Source organism: Acomys russatus, chromosome 20 (assembly GCF_903995435.1).
Source record: "Acomys russatus chromosome 20, mAcoRus1.1, whole genome shotgun sequence".
In the NCBI taxonomy this organism is placed as follows: domain Eukaryota; kingdom Metazoa; phylum Chordata; class Mammalia; order Rodentia; family Muridae; genus Acomys; species Acomys russatus.
The window spans coordinates 48,383,520-48,409,742 of NC_067156.1; the positions used below are offsets into that span (position 1 = coordinate 48,383,520).

General features: G+C 47.3%; 1 protein-coding gene across 6 annotated transcripts in view; it reads right to left on the bottom strand.

The window, feature by feature from the left end:
* Nucleotides 1-26,223, bottom strand: part of Ablim3 (actin binding LIM protein family member 3) — a 117,532-nt gene that overhangs the window by 26,858 nt on the left and 64,451 nt on the right. For all 6 annotated transcript variants that reach the window (XR_007832462.1, XR_007832461.1, XR_007832464.1 and 3 more), the window contains 4 exons: nucleotides 25,662-25,788; nucleotides 21,610-21,703; nucleotides 15,121-15,208; nucleotides 551-609 (listed from right to left, as the gene is read on the bottom strand). Coding sequence is in view for 1 of the 6 variants with exons in the window: in XM_051163385.1 (XP_051019342.1) it covers nucleotides 551-609; nucleotides 15,121-15,208; nucleotides 21,610-21,703; nucleotides 25,662-25,788 (368 nt within the window). In the remaining 5 variants the exon portion in view is untranslated. The remainder of the gene's footprint in view (nucleotides 1-550; nucleotides 610-15,120; nucleotides 15,209-21,609; nucleotides 21,704-25,661; nucleotides 25,789-26,223) is intronic.

Here is a 26,223-nt window from a genome sequence, read left to right on the forward strand (position 1 = left end):
CAGAGAGGCAGAAGACATTCTGCGAACTGTCAATTACTGAGATGATAGTAGCTATGCACTTATTAATAAATGACCTTAGGCTAGGGAAAAACCATGGTGTAAGTGCCTCAGATTGGCCGCCATCTTGGCCAGCATTGGCACTGTTATAATTTCACCTGCTCTAGACACACTTAAAAATCTCCCACGCATAAAGTATTTTTTGTTTTGTTTTCAAGGTTATTTCATATATAAGATCTTTTTTTTTTTTTCCAAGATAAGGTTTCTCTGTGTAGCTTTGGCTGTCCTGGACTCACTTTGTAGATCAGACTGGCCTCGAACTCAGAGATCCTCCTGCCTCTGCCTCCCGAGTGCTGGGATTAAAGGCGTGCACCACCACCGCCTGGCTTCATATACAAGATCTTAATCCACCCCAAGTCCCATGAACCAGCTCTTCTGATTAAGGCGCCCACAGAAATGGACACCCATTTGGGAGCTGGTACACTTTGTGCTGAAGCATACACACCTTTCCCAATCTGTGGTGAAAGGTGGCACGGAGGACCGTGCCTCTTACCTTGAGCTTCTTCTCTGCCCTGGCTGCCTGCTTGCAGATTGGGTGCCAAACCTCAGAACCTAAGAGGCCAGGAGAATGACAAAGACTCAGACCTCTCAAAGCTACCAATGACCAGAGTCCCCACTTCACCCCAGTTTATCTTTGACAGCATCTGTCCCCTCACACACAGGGAGGAGTCCTTTCTCTCTCCTGGTTTTCTTACCTCCTCATTGTCTTGGAGAGCACAATCTGACAACACATACCATATTTTTTTGGACTATACGATGCACCTGACCATAAGACGCACCCAGTTTTTAGAGCAGTAAAACAAGAAAAGCAGTAAAAACAGCAATCGGACCATAAGGTGCACACTGACTTAGCCTCCACTTTTCGGAGAAAAAGTATGTCTTATGGTCCGAAAAATCGATGTACCTTTTCAGGTGTCTATATCCTAACTTATTCTTCACAGGTCACATTGTGTCCTCTGGTGAACTTTCTTACCTGTCAACTGGAGGTGATTTTTTCCTCCTCTGGGCTCCATAGTTCTCTGAGGTCTCTCCCCACACGCAGCCTTAAGTCATATTAGCTTGTGAATTTGCTACCCTAAGTACTTCAGCAGCACCCTCTAGGAAGGAACCGAGCTTTAGCCATGGGTCTGTCTCCTACCGCATCTGCACAGAGTTTGCCTTTAGTGGAGGTCCATGAGTTTGCAGGGCGAATAGACGAACAGGCGGTGAGTGACACAGAGCAGGTGGCCAATAAATATTTGTTGAATGGATGAATGGCAGTGGGGGTGAAAGAAAATGAGAAACCATGGTTAACCTCAGCTTTCCTTTCTCTTCAGAGACTTAAGATAGAACCAGGACTTATGGCAGCTATTTCATTTAAGGGGAGAAGGTGTCACAGTGTATATTCTGCTTGGGAGCATTGCCTTTGACCTAATAATTCCTCAGAGGCTCCAGACCCTTCAAATTTAGTACATGAGAGTTGCTAATGGCTACATTTTTATAATGGGTGGGGGTCCAGTTGGCTGGCTCCAAACCTAAGAGGCCAATTTGGAAAGGCACGAACAACAGGTGTTTGGTCACATGCTGTGAAGCCTCAACTATTGCACATTCCCCAAAGAAGGGACAGGTGTCCTGGATTAGAAGGGAAAAAAATAGGAACATATTATCCCTCTGGAGCCATTCCTCGGGTAACCAGCCTTAAAAGGAAGGGAGCCAGCAAATGGCTCTATTCCTGAGCACCCAGATGGCATTTGTTTGTCTGACTTTGTTTCTAGGTTATGTTTTTCCTGATGGTTGTTGCCTGGAGCACCTGAGCCTAGAATATTGGTTAAAGCACAGAGGTTTGGTGTGAAGTCAAATAACCAGACCCAGAGAAGAGGAGAGAGGACCAGCCCCAAATATGGAATCCAAAGGGTTTTTTTTCCCTCTATTCAGGCCCTGGTAGATCCTCTTTCTCTGTTTCTTCATCTGAGTAAACATTCAGATAATGCTTGAGTGGTCTTAGATTATTTTTATCTCCAAAATTCTTATTCTAGGTCTGTTTTATTTGTTTGTTTGTTTGTTTGTTTGTTTTTATTAAATTTTATTATTCAGATTACATCCCCGTTGTTATCCCTTCACTTGTATCTTCCTGTTCCCCCCATCCTTCCTTTTGTGAGATAAGAACCCCCGACTTTTTTTCCCCTGTATTTTCTTTCTTTCTTTCTTTCTTTCTTTTTTTTTTTTTTTGCTTTTTTCGAGACAGGGTTTCTCTGTGTGGCCTTGGCCATCCTGGACTCACTTTGTAGACCAGGCTGGCCTCGAACTCACAGCGATCCGCCTGCCTCTGCCTCCCGAGTGCTGGGATTAAAGGCGTGCACCACCACACCCGGCTCTTCCCCTGTATTTTCAAGACAAGTTTCTCTGTGCAGCTCTGGCTGTCCTGGAACTTCCTTTTAGACTAGGCTGGCCTTGAGCTCAGAGATCCACTTGCCTCTGTCTTCCAAACGCTGGGATTAAAGGCATATGTCAATATAGCCTCACAATGCCCACTTTTTATCTGCTGGTATTCTTGATGTCTTAAATTATTCAAGAGGAGTTTGATTCTGTCTAAAGTAAAATGCAGTGGTTATCAGAGGCCAGTAGAGGGACTCTGCGTCTGAGGCTTGAGCCAGTGATCACAGGGTGTGTCTGCTATCAAGCAAGCTGTGGGTTGTGATCTTTCCTTTTGGGAGTTTAAATTACCGAGAGCATTTCCGCTTCCTCTCTGACTCTCTCCTGAGTCCACCAGGAGTTGTTTACCACTGTGGCTGTGGCAGGAAACACATGTTCCAGGTCACTGTAGGAAATGCTTGAGGTGGACATGGAGGTCTGATGAGGTCATGAAATTAAGTGAAAGACAAATAGGAAAGGTGAAAAGGCAGGAGTCCAGGCTGGGAGAAATGACAGACGTGTGTGTGTGTGTGTGTGTGTGTGTGTGTGTGTGTGTGTTCAGACTAAATTGTCTCTCTTGCTTGGACTCCATGACATGACATATCTGATCTGAAGTAAAACTGGGCCACAAATGGCTACTAACTTCACTCTGCATACACGTTGCATATAAGAAAGCATGTTTATAAATGAACCCAGAGTGGGAGAAGAAGAGTCAAAAGAGAGGGGGAAATGTAATTAGAAATGAAGAGAGGGTAGTTTAGGAGCTGACAGAACATCATATATTGCTGGTACCTAGCAATAAACTTAGATAAAGGTAAGAAAAAGTTAATTTTTTCATGAAGACTTGTATGAAATTATGGTCTCCTAAGCATTTATACTGTTGGTGACCAGATCAACAAGAAGAAGACACTTAGTGTGCAGGGTAGTTTTGTATCAACTTGACACAGACTGGACACATCTGGGAAGAGAATCTCAATTGAGAGAATGTCTCCAAGGGCTCAGACCCGGCAGGTCTCTAGGGCATTTTCTTGATTGATGATTGATGCAGGAGAACCTAGCCTATTGTGGGTGGTGCCATCCTTGGGTTGGTGATCCTGGGTTCTATAAGAAAGCAGGTTGAGCAAGCCATGGGGAACAAGGCAGTAAGCAGCACCTCTTCCCCCAAATGGCTTCTGCATCAGCTCCTGCCTCCAGGTTCCTTCTCTGCTTGAGTTTCTGCCCTTTACTGCTTTTGATGATGGAATTGTGAGTGAGATAAACCCTTTCCTTCCCAGGTTGCTTTTAGTCACAGTGTTTCACCATAGCAACAGTAATTCTAACCCAGGGAGACCCAGGGAAGATGGTAATTGTCTCCCTCCCTGCCCCCCATTTAAACACCGACACAGTGCCTGGCCCATGTGGATGCCCGGTTGGATCCTACCTTGGTATTTTTAGTTACAATGTGAAAGGTACCCAGAGAAGGGTGGTAGCCAGAACAGGGAGGACACTCAAAATTAGTCCCTAAGGCAGCATCTTCACCCTGGGAAGAGAAGGCTGAAGCATGCCTGTACGCATTTCGGTGCTCTCTGAGGAAGGGGGCTTTTGTTGGATTTGCAACAAGAACAGAGGGCAACAATTTCAGAGAAGGAAAACTAACTTTTATGAAGGGTCTTCTTGTTCAGTTGATAGTGAGATCACTCCCTCCACGAGTTTTCAAATATACACCGGGTGGGATAAAGCTCAGCCTCAGTACTGTGGATGGGATTCACATGTCAATCATACCGAGATTTTAAACAACCATCTTGGTCCTTGGAGACCTTGCCTTTACAGTAATAGATCTCTCCATATACATAAAATAAACATTTGACTTGACTAATAATTCCAATGAGGAGAGAGAGAGAGAGAGAGAGAGAGAGAGAGAGAGAGAGAGAGAGAGCGAGAGCATCCTATCTATGTATCTACAGGGACCAAAGAGTCTCAATGAGTCTTCAAGGAATAGAGAAATAGTGAATAGAGAAAAATAGGTTTACGAGATGATACAGCCTGTAAAGACAATCGCCACCAAGCCTGTTGCGTTGAGTCTGATTCCCCAGGACCTATATGGCAGAAGGAGAGAACCGACCTTCACAAGATGTCCTCTGACTGCTGATGGCACTGTGTCAAGTCTACACACACACACGCACACACACACACACACACACTACAACGATGATGACGACGATGATGATGATAATGTTTAAAAAAGAAAATAAGATATTTGATGTTAGGCCAGCTCGGTTTGACAGCTACAGTTCTAGAAGAAGTGTATTTAAGAGCACTCAGTAGGTAAGGATGTTCTGGGTGTGACCTGTGTGGAGCACATGCCTGATAACCTGGGGCAGACTCCTGAGCCCCCGTGCTGAAACGGATGGCAATTTCTTGGAAGTAGGGCCGAGAATCATATGTCTAACAGCTCTCTAGGTAACTTTATGACTCTAAAGATGAGAACCAGGCGGTTAAATATCATACAGCACTCCAGGTTAATTTTTAAGACCGCTATGGGAAAGAGAAACCAATGGTCTAAGACAGACCTTTAACATCTTACAAGAATGGGACATGTTTGTTTGGACTCCTGGTTCCACAAGTCACCCTTTCTAACTCCTTGAGATTGTCACCCAGGGCTCCATTCTCCGTGGTTGAAACCTACCACGTGATATGGGACCATCAGCTGAGTAGAAGCACAGACCCAAATGCAGCATAGTCCTGAAGTCGGCTTTGATGCTCTGCAGATTCATCGAGACTAGATAGAGCATGCCACAGACCTGCAACATCTGGGCTTGACGGGACACTAGGATCCCACCCACCTCTCTGCTGGGCCTTGCCATTCAATGTCAGAGCTGATCAAAAAACTCGCAACAGAGTGAAGGGTAGGGGAGGAGGTATAGGGGGAAGAGGGAGAGAGGGAAGGACTGGGAAGAGAGGAGGGAGGAGGCTATGATTGGGATGGAAAGAAAACAACTAAATCAATAAAAATTTAAAAATGTCAGAGCTGGATCTGGTGTCATTGTCTTACAGAATTCCCAGGAGTGATAAATACACAGGTGACTGGAATCAGTCAGTCAGAAGTAGGCCAGTCTAAAATTCTGAGCCAGAACAGCATAAACACTTTTGGATCTGAGTGTTTTTAGACACTGTGGGTTGCCATGGTCCTCCCAGTAGCTGACGTGCAGCCTTTCTCACAGGTGGCTGAGTTTCAGGTTTCTGATTCTGCAGGGAATTCTGCCTCAACAGGTTCCTTCTTCAGATTGCTCAGGGCAGGGTGAGGTTGCTCTGCACGCTGCCTCCATGGCAGTAGCACTACCTCTGTGCCATGACCCAGCAATGACCTTAGAACTCTATTCACAGCCAGAGAGATGGCTCCGTAGCTAAGAGCACTTGCTGCTCTTTCAGATGACCTGGGTGTGGTTCCCAGAACCCACACCAGGCGATTCACGGTTGTAACTCTCAAGCCTCAGGGAATCAGGCGTTTCTGGCCTTTCGCAGACATTTGCACGCAGGTACATATAACCACATGCACAGGCATTGGACTGGCTGGTTTTGTGTCAAGTTGACACAAGCTAGAGGAAGGAACTTCAGTTGAGGAAATGGCCCCATGAGATCCAGCTGTAAGGCATTTTCTCAATTAGTGATCAACCTGGGAGGGCCCAGCCCACTGTGGCTGCACAACATTGTGAGTGGATTGGAAGCTACTTAAGTATATATTTTAAAATGGTGAATTTGATGTTATGTGAATTTTGATCTCAAGAAAAAGAACATCCCCCTGCCCCTGGCACCTCATAACCCAGAGGAAGTGGACGGCTTCTGCAGACTACAGAGCACTTCATGCTTTCTTGTCACTGAGCAAGCTCTTCCTTGGCTCTGCCGTGCATGCCAATGTCACGGTATGTGTATGTGATGTGGAGCATTGTTATCATCTTGGGTGTTGTGAAAACATTCCATTTTGGAGGGAAGTTCTTAATGACAGGAAGTAAACACCTCAATAGCTCCAGGAAGCTCCAGGAAGTCCCTAAAACAGATCAGGTTTAACAGCTGTCTCTATCCCCAAGCTTCCATAAGTAGTAAGGACTGCTGGAAGACACTTATAGACAAGCCAAGCTGCCTGGGAGAGGCTCAGGCCACCAGAGCCCCCAGAGCCCCCAGAAGGAGACTCTTTAACTGAACTGCAGTTCACTTGAGATTCCCAGCTTTTGTGAGCCATCACTCATGCTGGGGTGGGCTTTGGTGATGCACCTGTCATTAGGTCATTTCTGTTCCTGTGAGTAACCCGTACTCCTGTAAGTAATCCCAATAAAACTCATTGGCTAACCGAGTTATAATTCTGTGCTATCCATACTTTGGTCTCTCATTAGTTCTCTTATCTGGGGTGAGTAGAAGTTTGCTTATGTTCCCCAAAACAAGTGAAAGGGGACACAAAGGGGAATGGCTAGGCAGGTGGAGTTGCTGAACAGAAGCCTGGTATGGTGGCCACTGCACCCTCTTGGCATGAGGAAGTGGTCTTATGTAGAGGGAGAAAAATATTTGGTAACCACAAACCTGTTTACTGTGGAAGGTACCAAGGAGGAAAAGAGGCAAGGCACACAGCAGGACTGAGTGTCCAGTGATTCAGGGGATGTGGACAGTGATGGAAATGACCTGAATGCTTAGGATGAGCCAAGCAATAGGTAGTCACGTTTCTCCTGTTATTGTTTCTCCCGTGAGACTTTACTGATGTTATGATGAGGAGGATTATGTGGGTCCAACGGGTCCAAGGTGGAGACAGGACAAAAAATATTTATTATTATTTTTACTTTTTTATGTGCATGAGTGTTTTGGTTGCATGTACGGATGTGTACCATGTGTGTGCACGGTACATGTGAAGGCCAGAAGAAGGCATTTGGATCCCTTGAAAATGGAATTGCAATGGTTGTGAGCTACCATGTGAGAGCTGGGAATAAAATCCTCTGTAAGGGCAGCAAGTGCTCTTAACCATTAAGCCATCTCTCTGGCCCTTACTACTATTACTACTACTACTATTTGTGTGTGTGTGTGTGTGTGTGTGTGTGTGTGTGTGTGTGTGTGTGTATGTGTGATGTGGAGCATGCATGTGAGTGCATGGGTGCATGGGTACATGCAGAGGCCAGACAAGGATGTTAGGTATTTTCCTGTATCACTTTCTGTCTTATTCCTTTGAGACAGGATCTCACCAAATGAGAAGCATGCTATGTAAGCTAGGCTGGCTAGCCAGCAAGATACTGGGTTCTGTTCCTCAACCATGGCCAGCTTTTAATGTGGATGCTGGGGATTCAAATTCAGATGCTTGCGCATGACATGCTCGTACCCACTGAGCTATCTCCCTGCCCCTCCCTAGCTTTATTATAAAACATTTAGAGAGTGTCTGGGACTGACTTCATTCTATATACTCAAAAGCCCTTTGACAACAGCCGTACTCAAATAGAAAATAATAATGATAATATAAAGGCAGCTAACACTTACTGAAAAAATATACAGAGCCTTATTTAAACCCATTCTCTCTCTCTCTCTCTCTCTCTCTCTCTCTCTCTCTCTCTCTCTCTCTCTCTCTCTCTCTCTCTCTCAACAAGGTCTTGTTATGTAGCCCAAGGTGGCCTTGAGTTCATGATATGCTTACCTCAGCCTTTTAAGTGCTCTTATTGCCTCTTCCGCTCTCCTTTCTTCCGTGTGTGTGTGTGTGTGTGTGTGTGTCTAGATGTGTGTGCATATGTAGAGGCCAGAAGAGGATATTGCATATATCCTCTTCTGAAGATATTCTGCCATATTCCCTTGAGACAGACAGCATCTCTCACTAAACCAAACATTCACCATTTTAGCTGGGTTGGCAGTAAGCCCCAGGGAACTGTTTGTCTTCAGTCCTTTATGCTGAAGTTATGGGCACATGTACCAAATGCCTGGCTTTTACATGGGTGCTGGGAATTCAAGCTCAGATCCTCATGCTTGCAAGGCAAGAGCTCTTATCTGCTGAGTCATCTCCTTGGCTCCTTAATGTGCTCTTAGCGTCATGATGGCAATACCGACACAGTGTATCACTGATGTGTGCATTGCATCCTAGGGCACAGCCACCCCTGACTGTCAGAGCTAGCGGTACCTGGCTGTGCACTGAGCCTGCATCCTGTAGCTGCTCTTCATAGCCGACCTCTGTGGTGGTGAAGCTGAGGCCCCAGGAACGTGGGTGTCTTAGTTGTTTGTTCACTGTTAGCTCTCCACCCGGGGACTGGGCCAGGTATTTGCCCAAGTGAGGTCATTAGACCCTCTCTGGGACTCCTTTGCTGAGCTCAGGTGGGAATGTCACTTCTCTGCACAGATGCTGGCTAGGGGCCAGCCATGTCCTCCTTTCCACCGAATGAGCATGAGGCCAACTCAAAGAGAGGCAGAGAGAAGACCAGCCTGGGGACACTCAAGGGCCCCTCAAGGAAGTTGCTTCTAGATGCTTCACAGCCCTACCAGCCATCAATTCCTCCCCTTCCACCCTAGTGGCTGGAGTTGAGTTTCTGCCACCTGAAAAGTCCAGAGCAATAAAAACATCTCCTCAGACTGAGACTTGAGTACCTGACACATTCTTGACTTGCCCTGAAGGCAATTTTGTTTCTTAGAAAATAGAAGGAGCAACTGGGAAAACTGCTGCTCTGGACCTACTTTTGACCAACATGAACAAATTGGCTGTGAAGGAAAAGTGGCATGTGGCTGATGAGAAAATGGCCACATCACTTTGCGTTTGCAGTGACCTGATCCGAACAAGCTGGAAACAGACGTTAGAAATACCACACTGTAATAATTTCTGTGATTCAAGATGTTTAAGTAACTCTTAAAATCTTGAAGGGGGGGGAAGGCAGCTCATCAAAAATTAAAATGTACTCTATTTAAAATGAAACGTGCTTAGTACAGACAGACTAGAGGAAGCAGCAATTTAGTAAAAGAATAAGATATGTTTGAAGAATCTAAAATTATATAGCAGGATTGGGGAAACATGAGTTTTTAAGTTTTTAAGCATAGCTCCTACAACCTAAACTGTCACTAGGGAAAGCCAACGGGAAGTAGTAATCCCGAAGCATGGAATGCTAGCAGCCCGCTTGGCAACAGTGCCTCGGCAAGTGTGGCTGGAGGAGATCTGGAGAGCAAGAATGTAGGCTGGTGGGCCATAGTGTGGGACAAGTGCACGCCTGCATAGTGTGAGACGACAAGTGCATGTCTGCAGCGGGACATCTACTGGCCTGGTGCACCTGTCGGAGTGACCCCGTCAGGAAAAGGAGGCCTTTGCTAAATGTCAGTTGCACCTCCAGCTGTGCTGGGACATGCCTCCCACTACCAGGCACTGTGTCATCTGAGCTAAAGAAGACTGGGGCCTGAAATAGCCTCAGCTCTACAGAGAAGGCTTGGTGTAACTCTCAAAGGCAGCCCCATGATCCGTGGGGGTTTGCAGTAACACAGAACCGAGGCTCTTTACATTATTTTTGGGTCACACACTCTGCTCAAGATCAGACGAAAGATACAGACCTTTCTTTCTGGAGGAACATCTATATTTATATGGTGCCTGGCAAGCACTTTCAGGAGATTCACAGTATTCAGGAGGCCAGCTATGAACCTCCACTCAAGAGTTTGGAAATAGAGGGCGCAGGGAGAGGAGGGCATTGGTAAAATGCTTGCTGTGCAAAAACATGGGGACCTCAGTTTGACCCCCAGAACCTGTGTGAAAAAGCCAGGCGTGGTGGTTTACACTTGCAATCCCAGTACTGGAGAGGCAGAAAATGGCAGGTCCCTGGAGCTCAATGGCCTGTCACCTTCCCTTACTTGACTGGTTCCAGGCAGTGAGAGACCCTGTCTCAAAAATCAACATGGGGACCAGTGAGATAGCTTAGTGCCCCCAAGCCTAGTTGCTTAACTTCCTTATTTGGAATCCACATTAAAAAAAACAAAACAAAACAAAACAAAACAAAACAAAAAACCTTGGATGTACTCAGTGGCACAAATCCAATACTCCTAAGGCAAAATGGAAAGGGGAGGTTGGAGGACCAGCTAGAGGTCTCTCGGGCAAAGCACAGAAGTACCATAATTGACTGCAGTGGATGCTGCAACAGTGAGAAGACGCATGGTCATCACTGTGTTTCTTACATTTAACATTGGTGGGACTCATATGAGTAGGGTCTGACCCAGGATTTCAAAGTGAACTCATTGAATATGCAAATGATAGGAGCTGACCTTAAGCATTCTGGCATTAACTGTCTCAGACAGATCCTTGCAGCAGGGAGGGGGTGGCACAGGGTGCAGCTAGAAGGCTGGATGAAGACTGCACCCTTCTTCTTTGACTGAGGAGAGCAAGGCCACCACGTTTAGAGCCCAGCCCACCACCCACTTCTGCAGCGACTGCGGCCTTTGTGGCTTCAGTGTAAATTCTGCCCTGAACCTGAAGTATTTCGGCTTTATTCTGTTGCATTAAGACCAGTGACCTAATTTCCTGGGGAAGCCCAAATGAAGGGTTTGGATAACAAACAGATTAGAAGTCTGGCCTCTTTACAGAAACAGTTGAAAGACAGAATGCGCAACAGAACTTAAAATAAAGAAAAGGAAACTTGCTCTAGTCTCCAGAGGCCCCAGAAGTCCCCAAGATAGACGTCAGACAGCTCCCAAGTGGAGCTCATCAGAACGCCATTGCACAGCAATTAAAACGCAAACTAATGAACCAAAGATTCTCCAGGGATCATTTGCCAGAACCAGCCTGTCCTGTTACAGATCCCCCCTCCCCACTATAAGCTGTGTGGGCCCTGACACTCTCTGTGTCCCTGTCTCCCCGCCCCCCCATCCTGCTCTGAGGACTCTCAGCACCTTAACATCGGTCCTATCCTCCAGCGTTCCTGAGGTGTGTGTCTGCTCTCTCTGTAAGGTTTCCTCACCATGGGAGGCTGGCTTCCTTCCACCTGGGGACTCCTGCACTCCTTACTGTCTCCACAGCTTCTGGTTCTCCTTTTCTCGTTGCCCCTCCCCCACCTATTCATGCTCAGGGTCCTGGCTTGAAATGTCTCATCTACTGAGGAGCCTCCTCTGGCCTCTTGGTTTTCTGACACATTCCCACTGTTGCCAGACTTTCTCCACAGAGCCCTTCCCCCGACTCTGCTATTGATATTACTGCCTCTGCTTGGTTAACACCAGTCTCTCCTTTCTGACACTGAACTCCAGCAGGGCAAACAGACATGCCTGTTTCACTCATCTCCAAGCAGACAGAGCCTGGAGCAGTGTGACTGTCACTGGAGTGGTTCAATGAGAGAGTGATACCAGCCTCACTTGACAAGGGAAGGAAGAGACCAAGAAGAGGGAGCCATGCCTCAAGATCCCAGCCTGTTAGTGGAAGTGCTGATACTCGAACTCAGCTCTCAGCTGGCTCATCCCACCCCTGTACTGCCAGTACTAGCTAGTACTCTGTGAGTGTATTCTAGGCTCAGCTCCCAGTGGTAACTGAAACTCCTGGTGGCTGCCACCCACACATGACACCCAGTCAGATTCGTTATGGCTCGAGCACCCATGGCCCCAAGCCCTCTCATTCCTGATCACTCAGCACCCCTTGAGACAGGATCTCTCATACTCTGCAATTACTCCCACTCTCCCAGGAGCCAGAAGGGTAGGAGCAGGGATAATTAAGGAGAGGGTGACAGCTCTTCTTCACTACCAAGAAGGCATTTCTGCCTTAGGTTCTACAGTGCATTCTGCCTCATGATCACAGAGCTGCTGGCTTGATTCCATTGCTTAACTCCTTCAGCATCTGTGGGAAGTTGGGTCATTGAGGTTCCTAACTCGTGGCTGTTAAACAAGTCTGGAGAGTCAAGAGATTTAGAACAACAACAACAACAACAACAACAATAACGACGACGACGACGACTCAATCTGAAGTTGTCTAGGCCAAACTAACAAAGGAAAAAGATGAGGATTTGGAATCGAAGCAGGAATGTAAAGATGTTGATTGTCCACAGTGGTGCATAAGTGGGGATGTAGGTGTGAGGGGCAGATTCAACACCAGGAGGCCGAGAAGGTGAAAGGAACACTGCACAGCAGGTTCTCAATGCAAGGGCCAACTTCCCATCCTAGTGCCGGGTGCTTTGCTGAGACTTGTAACATTGGGCCCTAAAGCAGGAATCCCTTCAGATCAATGGAGGAGCATCTGTGATCATGGGGGAGACACAAGGACCAGACTTGAATATCAGCCAGGGTCTGAGTCCTATGGGGGAAGCTGGAGAGAGCCTGGAGGAAATCTCAGGCCAGGTTCCTCTTTGCTCTGCACACTTCGGTATCTTCTCCCTCATCTATACAAATTTTACATACAGTTATATCTCTATACATCCTACATATAAGCAACATCCTTCCCCCTCCAATAATGCCCCTGGATGATGACTATATCTAAGGAATCATTTACAGAGTCTCCGAATCTTTGGAATGGCCTCTTTATTTACGCTCACCGAGGAAGCCCTGCCCAGCACTCCCAGTGGACGGCACAGGCTTCTGTTCAATAGCTCTGGGCCAACAGGTCTCTCTGAGGATGATTTTGTCCTGATCCCTACACTAGGGAACATTAGGTAACATCTGAGACAGTTTTGGAAGGGGTGTATTACTGGCACCTTGTGGGCATAGACAGGGATGCTACCAAATACTCCACAGTGTACAAGACAATCCTTATACCAAAAAATCGTCTAGCCCCAGATATCAACAGTGTTGAGGTTCAGAAACTCTGCCTTGGGCACACAAAACAAGGTACAGCTTGAGGGACTTTGCGGCTGATAGCATCTGTGGTGAGGACAAAATTCATAAGAAGACTCACTCCCTGTAACTTTCCCCTGGACTCAGGGCTTACCTTTTGGGGAAACCTTGAAGGAATCTCAATTTTCTCCCAAGAGGCTATTTGTGCATTCTCAGCAAGGCTAATCATGCTGATTCAGCTAACATCCTGGTATTTCCAGCATCATTCATAATCTCCTACTTTCTGAATCCCTGGAGTCTCTTATACTTTGCTTGTACCTGGTTCCCTCTGATTTGTCTAAGGGTTGTTGGTCTTCTCCCTGCCTCTCAGCCCTAACATTGGGCCCACTACACTCACTTCCTCCCATATAACAATATTAGGAGGAGGGGGCTTTAGGGAAGTGGTTGGGTCATGAGAGCAGAATTTCCATGTTTGAGATCAATACTCTTATGAAATAGGTCTCGGGTGACCACTTTCCCCCCTTCTACCATGTCAGGAGGCGGCAAGAAGGTAGCATTGGTGTGAAACTAGGCCATCCCCAGATCCTAAGTCTACGGGCACTTTGATCTTGGACTTGCCAGCCTCCTGGTGAGCAATTTTTCCCCGTATCATTTATGTGCCGCCAGTCTATGTTAGTTCGTTTTGCAGTCTGAACAGACCAAGGCACCAGCTGTTACAGTTTGAATTTCAGATGTCCACCATAGGCTCACGCTAGGAATGCTTGTTTCTCAGCTGGGTGCTGTGGGAGGCTGTGGTCCCTTTAGGAGGTGAGGTCCGGCTAGTAGAAGTAGGTCACTACAAGTGGGCCTTTGAAAGTTATAGCCTGAATCCCAGTTCAGGCCTTGCTCCTTGCTTTCTTTCCCATGATATAAATAGCCTACATCACATCACAAGGTCCTATGCCACAAACCCTTCCTGACTACAATGGACTGGATTGAGCAAAAAGAAATCTTTTCCCTCCTTAAGATGTTCTTGTCAAATAATTTGGTAACAGTGAGATAAAGAGAAGCGAACACACCAGTTGTCAGCTGCTTGCCAGGAGTGCGCTTGGCCTTTTTTGTAGGGCCCCTTTCCTGGCATGACTCCCACTGGACCCTCCCCTTGACATCTTGTCATGGCCGACAGTCACTCATGTGGTTATTGTATTGCGTTAGAGCTAGTTCCTGCCTTGGGCTGTAGGGTTGCCCAGCCCTACAGACATTTCACGTAGGAGGGGCCCCCAGAAGTAACGGCTAACGTGAAGTTGGTTTGGCAGCTTAGGTGGCCGGCTTGTTCAAGCCTAGAAACAAGCTTTGGTGCCTTGGTGAGAGGCTGAAGTGATTGTATCAAACCAGTGGAGTGGGAGGGGCCTGGAAGAGCCTCTCAGAGGAGCGGACCCAATATCACTGTGACTACTGGGGATAAGGGGAGTCTGGAGATAACTGGGCCAGTGAGGGAGGAATCCTGGGGCAGGACTAGCTCTGGGAGGGGAAGCCACTGTGTCTTTTACTCGGGATCCCTGAACAAGATAGCCTGCTGTGATGCTCTGAGATGTGGGGAGTTACAAGAGGATGGAACAGGGCAGGTAGAAGCTGTGTAGACTCAGGGGCATGGACATTCCTCTGAGGTCCTCTGACCCCTTGTACAGCTCAACCTCTCACCCCCAGGTGGAGCCAGAGGCATTTGCCCAGAGTGTTGCCAGGGAAGCAGGCCAGTGGAGCAGCCGGTGGAGGCACACGGGGATGGAAGGCAGATTACATGTCACTTCATATTAGCCACTCCGGCAACCTCCCTCATCCACCCCAGAGAGGAGAGAATTAATTGCAATCTTGAGGACAGGCCAACAGCAAAGACAGTACAGAAACGGAAGGAGGTTGTATCTCTTTTCCCCACCGTGAGCCTATCAGAATGCCCTCAGAAAGGAGAGGGTCAGATTTGCTTACCTGTGAGATACATCTCCTCTCCTTCAGTGAACATCTGGTGGCAGCGCACACATCTGGCACAGGTGGGGTGGTAGTGTTTCCCTCCTGCCTGTGGAGATCAGGATATGGAGCATAGCATCAGAGCCGAGGTTACTGTCTGGTAGGGGCTGGTGGGTGAACACTTCCTGGGTATATTGGTGGTGTTGGGGTCTCTATAGCCCTGTGGTTGGTTGGGAGGCTGCCCAGGGGCATCCGCAACCATACGAGAGCCCACCGAGAGCTCAGTAGTTCCTTCATGGATCTTGACAAAAACTCAGGGGATTTCTAGGGAATCAGAGGCTACTACTCCACCATCCTCATTGCCCACAAGGAAATGCCATTTTGAGGACTGCCAGCACGTCCCCAAGTGTGGGCCCCCTAATGCTAGTGATGGCCAAGATGATTGCAAGTTCTACTATATGAACTTAAGACTTCATAACATTGAATAATGAAAGAGGGGGAGGGGGAGAGAGAGAGAGAGAGAGAGAGAGAGAGAGAGAGAGAGAGAGAGAGAGAGAGAGAGAGAGAGAGAGAGAGAGACAGAGAGAGAGAGAGAGAGAGAGAGAGAGAGGGAGAGAGACAGAGAGAGAGACAGAGAGAGAGAGAGAGATCGATCCTTTTGACCCTGTTTGAGTTCCGATTTTACCAAGGGAAATGTACCAATTCAGGGCCATGAATCTTGAGCATTATCTGAAACACACTCATCTATTTTTCTAAGAATGAGAACAAGTACGAGGCTTGGAGTCTTCACAAACAAGAAAATTTGGCCAGAACTATATTCATTTTGGGTTGTCTTCAATTTGGCAAATGACTTGGTTTTTTTTTTTTTTCTTCCTGCTATGTTGTTGTACCAGTTGTCTGTTATGTGAGTCAACTTAAAGATGGATTAAAGTATTAGGTATGAAGTTTACAAACATGGCAAAAATCATGAGAATAGCTTATGAAGGACAGTTTTTTTTTAATGGGCTCAGTGTATAAATTATATTATGTGAGAAGCAGGACCCACTAGGGCACTCTAACACCTAGTCTAGACTTGGCTCTCTCACAGTGATCCTGGCTTACTCTAACCTGGCTTTGGTAAATCCATTCAGTTTTCTTACCTTTCTTCTCTATATTTCATTTAAACATGGAAATGAGTGTAGTTACCAAATTTCTTTTGGAAGGGGGAAGGAAATGGCTTTTGAGAATGTTTGTGTTTGAAGGTTTCCCTGGAAACTGGTAGCAGTGTGAAGCCCCATCACACTTCTGAATTAGATGCTAGAATCCTCTCCCCAAAGGCCTGCTGTACAAGGACAATTTGGTGGCCGACCTAGGATTTGCAAATGGGAGGAGTAGCACAGAGGCTGGGGTGGAAGATGAAACATTTTTGATGGATGCTTTTTCTTATCAGGGCAGGTATTTGGGGGAGGGATGAGGTAAATGGATGGCTATTGGAGGTTTCGACATCCCTTTCTCTAAGTCATTACTTGGTCTGAATGTTAGCTCCAAAATTACAATTGTGAGGCGGGCGTGGTGGTGCACGCCTTTAATCCCAGCACTTGGGAGGCAGAGGCAGGTGGATCTCTGTGATTTCAAGGCCAGCCTGGTCTACAAAAGCGAGTCCAGAACAGCCAAGGCTACACAGAGAACCCCTGTCTCAAAATGCAAAAACAAACAAACAAAAAACAATTGTGTAAAGAAGCCTTCTTTCTGAACAGTTTTAGGGATGGGGTTCTTGGGATTGGACTGTCTGTTTTGGAGAAACTCTTTTATCTCAAAACTCAGCAAGAATGTGAAAAGGGAAGATCCTAATAAAAGAAAAATAACCTTCAATGTCCCCTTTCTCCATTCTTGGTTGTTTATGCGGTTCCCACCGATGAGAAACTGTCCTTGTCGTCAGGAAAGTAAGCTGTGTTCAAACTTTAGAAGGAACCTGCTATTTTCCCAAGCAAGGAAGTTGTGGGACGGAGTCTCTAGCAGCATGACAAGGATAATCAGTTTAATTAGTAGCCTCTTCCTAGTGTGTCTTCTTATCATTTCAATTATAGGCCTTTTTTGGACCTGATTTTCCCCCATCGTGGCAACAGTGCTTCAGCAATACTGAAGTGAACATCCTCTTAAATGTCACACTCCACCACCCCGCCCCAGACTTAAGAGACTTCATGCCTGTCTCAGCATCCTGGGTCCTGGATGCCTTTGAAAACAATGGGAGAGAAGTGAGGCTTCCAGGGCAGCCTGCACCCAGCAAGGGAACAAAGGGTAAGTGATGTAATGAACCATTTCACCCAGGAACGAACTGAAGTCAAGAAAGCAGTGAAGAAAAGTAAGTAAAGAGTTGGTACTGCCCAACTGAGGCCATATTAGAGAGCACCGGGAGTGGCAGACAACGTCTGAAGTCGAGCAAGAGCAAGTTGTGGTTCTTGCTGAGGACGTAGGAAGGAAGGATGGGACTGACACTTGGCACACTGTGTTCTGTCCCTAGAGGAGTCATGAGATGGCCTCAGAACGGGATGAGAAGGTTGGGATGAGAGGACAAGTTTTAAGTGCCTGCAGAATACTGGAAACATACTGGCCTTGAACTGGGCAACTGCCTAGCCAGCATCCTTTCCCATCTTCCAGAAATAGCACCGAGCTTTGCTCACTTGGACCTCCTGCCATCAGGCCATATGGTTATATTGTGTTAACCCCACTAATACGCTGATTCCAACTCTATGGGCACAGTGGGCTCAGGGATGGGCCTGAAGTTATCCGGAGAGCCTCCCAGATGTTTGCTGAACCATTAGGAAAGAGCAGTTTGCTATCCACAGTGGGATGTGGCTGATAGATTGTAAGCTGGTGTCCAATGCCCCAACCACAAAGCAGAGACTTGTTCAGAGTGAAGGCAATACAGAAAAGTGTGGAGCCAAGATGGCCAAAGATTCAAGCGATTTCAATCAGCCACATTCTCCAGGAGTGCCGGAAGCCAGAATGATGCCTATGCTCTTATTATGAGAATGGATACATTTCCTTTTCAGTCCCTGTGATTTGAGTATAGCTTCTGCCTTCCAACTAAACAAAGCCCTGCTTAACATATCCATTAGGAATGAAATGACAGTCTTCACTAGTGACAAAGGCTGACTTGAAAATAACTTCCTTAAGGTTTCTTGGCTAGATGTGGTAAAATTAGAATTCAAAGCCATAATTATTTTTCTCCTGACCCCTGATTGGCTGAGAGCTTGAGGCACCAGTGTGAGATCCAGAAGGCTGGAGTCCCACACTTCATCTCTGTCTCTGACCTCGCAAAGGCACTGCTTGTCTTAGGTCTCCATTTTTTTTTTTAAATTCCAGCTGTGAAACAATGAGGCTGCAACAGCTTATTGCTAAATGTATTTCCTAACTCAAAGAAAAAAAAAAAAACCAGTAAGTCCAACATGCTGAAGGAGCTGGTACAAACGGGGTCAACTGGAACCCAGTCACAGCTGCCTTGAAGGGAGAGACTGCCACACTGGTGAACAATACCACAGCTTGAGGAAAAGAGGCCACTAGGAAACCTTTCCACTGCAGTGTGCATCAAGTTTCTCCTCTTGAAGGAAAATTCAGCTTTTGTGGCCCCTACTCCCTACAACTCGTTGGGTGCCTTTCCCCAATAGTCATGCAGAAGCAGCCAGCAATTCCTATTTCAGGAAAAATTTCACCACATGCACCAGCCTTTCCTCAGGCCCCTTACCCCTTAGTTTCTCTACATTTTGACCAGCACTCCAACTGTCCTACCATGCATCCTGAAGCTCCATCCTTCCCCAGTGTTCTCAGTTTTCCTCTCACATCTTGTGTGCACATGCACCTACAGGTTCACGTATGTGTGCAGGTTCATGTGTGTGCACATGCGTGTGAAGGCCAGAGGATAGTCTTAGCTACCATCCCTCTGGGACTGTCCACTTGTCAAAACATTTTTATTTTATGTGTATGACTGATTCGTCTTCATGTATGCCTGTGCATCAGTTTCATGCCTGGTGCCCACAGAGGCCAGAAAAAGGACGGCAGCAGATCCCCTGGATCTGGAGTTACAGATGGCTGTGAATTGCCACATAGGTGCTGGGACTTGAACATGGATCCTCTGGAAGAGCAGCCAGAGCTCTTCACCTGAGCCATCTCTCCAGCCCCTTCACCTGGTTTTTGGACATAGGGTCTCTCACTACTTGAAATTTACCGAGTAGGCTTGGCTGGGACTCAGTTGGCTAACCCGTGAACCCCAGGAATCTGTCTGTCCTTGCTTCCCAGCACTGGGATGGCAAGTTTGCACCATTGCACCTGGCTTAATGAGTTCTGGGGATCAAAGTCAGGTCCTTGTGCTTCCAAGGCAAACACTTTACCCACTGAGCCATCTCTCCAGTGCTCCTCCTATACCCTTGATTATCTCTCTTATAGTAGTTCCCACTCTTTGCACCACCTGTAGGTAACTGTTTCCCAAGGCTGGTGCTAGCCCTTTTCCACTCTGTCAGCATCTCCTCTGCCTTGGAAATCCTGACTCTCCTTGTACTCTTATTCTCTGCTGAGTGCTTTGATGTTGGCCTCTCTGGGTGTAGGCTTTGGTCCTGTCTGTCTTCTCGCCGACTTCTTGGGATTTCAATCACAGTTCATCTCAAATGTTCTCCAAGATTCCGCCTGGATCATCCGGTGTCTCTCACTTCCTGTGCCGCAGATGCCATACTAAGCTTCTTGTCACCCAGACTCAACACTTTGCTGCAACCTTTGTTTCTTCTCCTTCAGTCCCTAAATTCTCAGGTTGCCCCGCACAGTGACTGAGCTACTGAATTTCTACTTCCAGGAAGCTGGAGACAAAGGCGATGGCTCATCGTATGCAGTGGCTCCTTGATGGCTCCTCTTCCGGCTTCCTCTGGTGAACACCATGCCGTCTCCTCTGAGGTGCAGCTCTAATCAGGCCACTCCTGCCCAGGCTCTCCACCATTCCACAGTGCCCAGTGACTCATACATAGACTCTTTTTTTCTTGTACCCCAAATCAGTGGAGACCTGGGCCCAGCAACCTTCCCTGTGTGCATTCCTTTCGCTCTGCTCGGCACTCTCCCCTGGCCCTTAGAGATGCTTGATCATTCATAACTCCCCGCATCTGTATATTTTTCTCTCTTTGGCAGATAACTTTGCACACCACACTCAGTACAGCTTTTAAAATTTTGCAATTTTATCATACTGCTCTTTTATTTTATTTTACTTATTTTTGAGACAGGGTTTTCCTGTGTAGCCTTGGCTGTCCTGGGATTAAAGGTATGTGACACCAGGCCTGGCTTCAGGCTGCTCCTTTTAAAAGTTCTCCAAAGGCTTTCCCCTGTACTTACTATAAAATCCAAGCTCCTAAACATGATGTGTAAAGGCCCTCTGGGACATACTCTGTATTTCAGCCTTCAATTTTCATTTCTTTTTTGTTTTTTGGAGACAGGGTTTCTCTGTGTAGCCCTGTCTGTCCTGGAACTTGCTCTGTAGACCAAGCTGGCCTCAAACTCAGAGATCTGCATGCCTTTGCCTCCTGAGTGCTGAGATTAAAGGCCTGAGCCACCACCACCAGGCTCTCTTAGCTTTTCATATACTGACCTCATCCTCCTCAGAGTTTTTCTTCTGGGCATCTCCTCACATAGACCTTTTCTGATTGCTATGAGCTCCTGCCCAGCCCACACGTGGCTGTGGAATCTCCCTCAACTTAGTCCTCATGACAACTACAAGCAGTTGGCAGTGTTGATAATTCTGCCTACAGTAGCCGAACCAGCCTGTAATTCCTCAGCCACTGCAGGATGCAAAACTGAGCCCTTACAGATACAAAGATTCTCACCCGAAATAGGATTATGAATTAGCAGTAGAGACATGCCACAACTCAATTGTCCCTATCCTTGGGCTATTATTTTTCCTTCGCACTGAGCTTCTCGAGGTAGGTGGCCCCAAAGTATGAGAAGGCAGCTTCCAGCCCCAAAGAGTGTGGAAAGAATGGCTGGGAAGGCCAAGGACTCAGCAAGGGGCTGGAGGTTGTCTGTCACTGGCAGAGAGAGCTGCGTATCAGAGGCTAGGGAGAGCTGTTGCCATGGCGATGGACCAGGCAAAGAAGGGTTTAGAGAGCAAGCTGCTAGACAAGCTGGTTCTTAAATCAGCACATTACCAAGCAGTTAAAACATAAAAAGGGCTTCCATCCCGAGGCAGAGCCTGGAGGAAAATCCTAATTGTTACTCCTTAGAAATCTGTCTGAGTCTGAATCCAAAGAGGCAACTCATTTTTTTTTCCAGCACAGTGGTTTTTGAACCAAGAATTATTTTGTCCAAGAATTATTCTATTTTGGGGGTACTCAGACCTTGGCAAGGTTAGCTAATCAGGGCTATGCAGTAAGCAAACTCTGGGAGGTTAAAGCAATGTTGGGGGTCGGGGGAAGGGCTTGGGTGACTTTCTCTTCTTAGGTGACGACTTTTGGAGTCACAGGCTATCCTGCTTGTACATGGCTACTCGGCTGTACTTACCTCCAAGACCCTGCCACTGATGTACCGGTCACAAGTCTCACATTTAATGCCAAACTGGGCGTGGTAGTCAGACTCACAGTACGGAACGCCATCCCTGCAGGGGAAAAGTTCACATAGGAGGAGAAAGTAAGCAGAATGGGGAAGGAGCAGTTGTCCAGGACGTGGTCTGTGGTGATGGCCAAGACTGGGGTCTTTGGAGTGCTTTTCAAATGCAAACTGCCCCTCAGATGGACTGCTAAAGAGAACCTGTGGAAACCTGCATTTGGTGAGGGTCCCTAGGCAACGATGGGACCACAACTCTGGGCTGTCACTTTAGGTATCTTTTCTTTCTCCCTTCCCCATCCTCGTGGGTTCTCCAGACCCCTCTGCTTCCCTTTGGAAAATTATTTAAAGACACAGCATTTTGTTGTCTATAGAAAATGTAATGCTCGTGTATGGTCCAGCTTTCTCAAGGCATAAGGGAAAATGTCTTCCCCTTCCTTCTAGTCCTTCCTGGTTTCTCTTCCAGGATGTGATGATGTGATCAGTTTCTTACAGACCCTCAAGTGTTCCTCCTTTAGCCAAAACTTTTTATCTGTAATGGAGAGAACTGCTGGGTTGAGCTGATGGACCAGCACATTAGAAGTCTCCCATGAGCACTGTCTACACTTGTGTGTCTACCCAGTGTGTGTGTGTCTGTGTGTCTGTTGTGTGGTGTCCCACAGCAGGCATGTGGAGGCCAGAGGATAACTGTGGAGTTGGTTCTCTCTCTCCACTTTGTGGGTTCCAGAGATCAGACTTGGGATTGAACTCAGACACCACTCTCATCTGGTAAGTATCTTCACCCACCGACTTACCTCAACAGCCCTGCTATGGTTTATTATTCTGTTCTCTACAGCTAACCAATAGTGGGCATTTTTTGCAATGATAGTGATTCACACGGATCGCTTCATTTATTCGTTGCAGCAGTCCAGGGAGGCCAATACTACTAATTTCCCAGTGTGCAAATGAGAAAGCCCAAGTGCATGGAAAAGGTAAGTCACTTCCTCAGGCCTTCCAGGACTGCTTACAGCTGAGGGTCAAGCCCAGGTGGTCTAGCTTCTCCCCACATATTCATGAGGATTGACGGAAATTGGCTCAGTATATGCTAGGATTTAGTCAGAACCTGGCTCACTGCCTCCCCTGGGAAAGCAGTGATCACCATGATGGCTATGAGAGTGCTCAAGGAGACTGCTCTCCCACTGTTGGGCATAAGATAACGTGGCTCAGACAGATAGGCCTGAAAAGCAGGCACACAGCTGCTCTGTCTCCAGCTGGAGCCCTACCTGGGAGCAAGGCAGTCAGCATCACCTGATGTTCAAGCAGCTCGTCAGTGAGCCCAAGAAACCTCTCTGGCTCTTTCAACTTCCCCGACCTCTAGCCAGGTTCTTATGCTGTGGGTGTAAGTGTGAGAAACTATGCAAAGAAAAAAGTTTGATGTGGGTAAAGATGGCAACACAACTGTGCTTGAATTCCTGGGCTGGGGATGCCTTGGGGAATTGGAAATATACATAATTATGAACAGAGGCAGAGAGGAAAGGGAGCATTTAGTATGTCCTTATTAGATATGGAACATAGACCTCCAGAGTCATCTTACTAACAAACGAGCAAACTAAGACTTAGAGATGTCAAGTCCTTGGCCCAGGTCACACAGGCAGGAGGATTTCTGCCTTGAGCATCTGTAATAGCTTTATGACTCCTGTCCCTTTGCTGCAGAAGGTGAGGGGCTCAGAGACAGAGTGCAGAGACCCAGAGAGGTTGATGCTCTAGGCTAGGGCTCCAGTGCTCTGTGCTAGCCCCTATTGCCCCCAGAGAATTCTGACCTAGGACCAACGATTACTGGCTGGTGACTTCCCACAGACACTCCTAACTTGGCATGCTTAGAGGGGAGTGCCTGAGACCTACTGACCCGGCATCTAGGGCTGTCAGTGGCTCGAGCTCAGCTCACCTCTGCAGCCTGTCCTTCTGCCTCACACTGTGTACACACTTGAGCTCCCAAACAGGATGGAAGGGTTTAACCCATGTCCAGATTTATGCCCTTAATGGGCTAGGAGTCTGCCTCCAAATCTGTATTTTGAATCTTATCCAGCCTTCAAGGCCCAGCTCAAACCTTCCATGATGCTCTCACATATTCTGGATGTCATTGCGGCTACTTAGAAGGGACTCTTTCTTTCTCTGGCTATTCAAACCTGCCCCCCCCCCCCCCGCCTTTGCACCGTGGACACAGGCAGGTATGTTTGGCTAGCAGCTATTTCCTTTTCCCCAGGCAGCAATACCTGGGCATTCCTTTGGAGGCCACCCCTTTCCAAGTGTCACAAGAGTTGCCTTAGGGTTGGGTTGCCCCAAGTTAGTGTGTAAGCAGGAATGGGCAGGTGAAGCAAGGTAGCTGAGTCAGGGGCAGCCACAGGACTACGGCTGCAGTTTCTGGAGAAAGACCTCTCCTTTTGCTAGGCTTGCTAAACTGATGATCTGATCCTAGGCACCACTGGCAGTTTTCTTTGCTCCTTCATCTGCCTGGGGAATAAATTTAGTAAAAGGAAAGCAGAGGAGGGAGGGAAGGATGGAGAGAGAAAAGGGGGAGGGGCGAGGCTCTGCAGTGCTGAAAACATCTTTAAGAAGTGGGCATACAAGCTGGGTATGGTGGCACATGCCTTTAATCCTAGCACTCAGGGAGGCAGAGGCAGGCAGATCTCTGTGAGTTCAAGGCCAGCCTGGTCTACACACAGAATGAGTTCCAGGGCAGCCAAGGCTACATAGGAAACCCCTGTCTCGAAAACAAAACAAAACAAAACAAAAAACCTGGTGCTCTCTTTCCCCCAAGGAACCTGGTATACCTTTGACATAGCTTGTCTGAGGCCGACACCAATTGCTCCTTTTAAGTGTGCCGCACTGGGCTTCAGTCACTCATGTCTGATACTTGTAAGTCACACGCTCTTTCCACAAGCCCCTGGTGCCCTAGTCCTTTCTGTCCGTAGCTTGTCTCCTTTATTGAATGTGTCTCAGTAGACACCACGCGCACTGTAGCTCTACAGGCTCACTACCTCCTGACTGTGGGGCAGACAGGGGCAGAGGAAGTGTATGGGATCAGGAAGTGTCAAAGTGCCAAGGGTCTTGATCACAGTTACCTTTTGGTATTTGGATGTGTGTGTGTGTGTCTGTGTGTGTGTGTTCACTAGCATTGAGGCCTGAAGAGAACTTATGCAAAGCTGCTGTGTGTAAGTCCCCGAGGTTGAGTCCTCTTGCCTGATAATTGTATTTACCCTCCATCTCCTCCTATCTCAAATCTGTGCAATAACTATACCAACTCTGGGTCAGGCATTGTGCTAATGGCTGAGAACACAGCAGTAACTAAATCAAAGCCCCTGCCCAGGGAGGGACAGAGAGTAAAACTATTACTGTGCAAGGTGCTCACTCCTTTGAGTCTCTGTCCAATGAGAGTTTTATTTATTTTATTTTATTTTATTTTGTTTTTGGAGATAAGGTCTCTCTCTATAGCTCTGCCTGTCCTGGAACTCACTAGGACAGGCTTGAATTCACAGAGATGCTTCTGAATCTGTCTCTGAGTGTTGAGATCAAAGGTGTATGTTATGCCTGGTCATGGGAGGTTTAATGTCATAGTCCATCCAAAGTTGCCTGTTAGTTCTTTGTGCATAGTGAAAGCTCAGTAAATGTAGTAGTAGTATTATTAAAAATTAAAACATATGCATTACTATATATAATTATGAATGGCGGTAGCCTGTGCAAGAAACAGAACAGTCTGAGGGTAGTAATGGGGAGACAGAGATCGGGAATCAAGGGGAGCCATCTCTGAGTTGGAGGCATATGGAAGGAAGGGAAGGAACTGCAGGTGAAAACCACCAGTGCATCATGGGAAGGACTGAAATGTAGAAAGAGGCTGGGAGTGTGGCCACTGTGGCTTCCATTGGATGTGATGGCAGGCGATGCTGGGGATTCAGGAGAGGACAGTGGGACAGGCCTTGTAGGATGATGCAGAAACCCAGGAAGCCCAGGGAGGGGAAGAGAGAGGCACTCACTTGCTAATGTACTCCCCGGTGAGGATGACGCTACAGGTCTGGCATTTGAAGCAGCTGACGTGCCACTGCTTGTCCAGTGCCAGGAGTGACTGGCCATGTTTGATCTCCTCTTTGCACCCAGCACAGTCTGAAAAGACAAGAGTAAGCAGAACATCTTGGGTCCCTTTGGCTTACTGCTGTCATCACATGCCAAGGAAACCCATCACTGGATGCCATCACTCCCCCTGCCCCCCACGGCCACACAGATGCTGCCAGAGCTCTGGTCTGTGGACAATGGAGCCTGGAGTGAGAGGGAAGAAAAGAAGCTGCCCTGTTGCTCATCATGACCACTCTTTACCCAAGCTCATACTCTCTCTCATCACCTTAGTGCCTGACATATTTGCTTTGTCTAGGAGCTTGAACGTGCACCACCTTAGACAATGGAATTTCACCACGACTTCTGCATGGTAAAATTTGAAAAGCCCTGTTCCTGAAGACAGGCTGCATCTTTCCATCCCTCTTTAGTCAAGGGCCATGCGATGGTTAGTATTCTTGGTCAACTTGACCGGATTCAGAGTTCGGC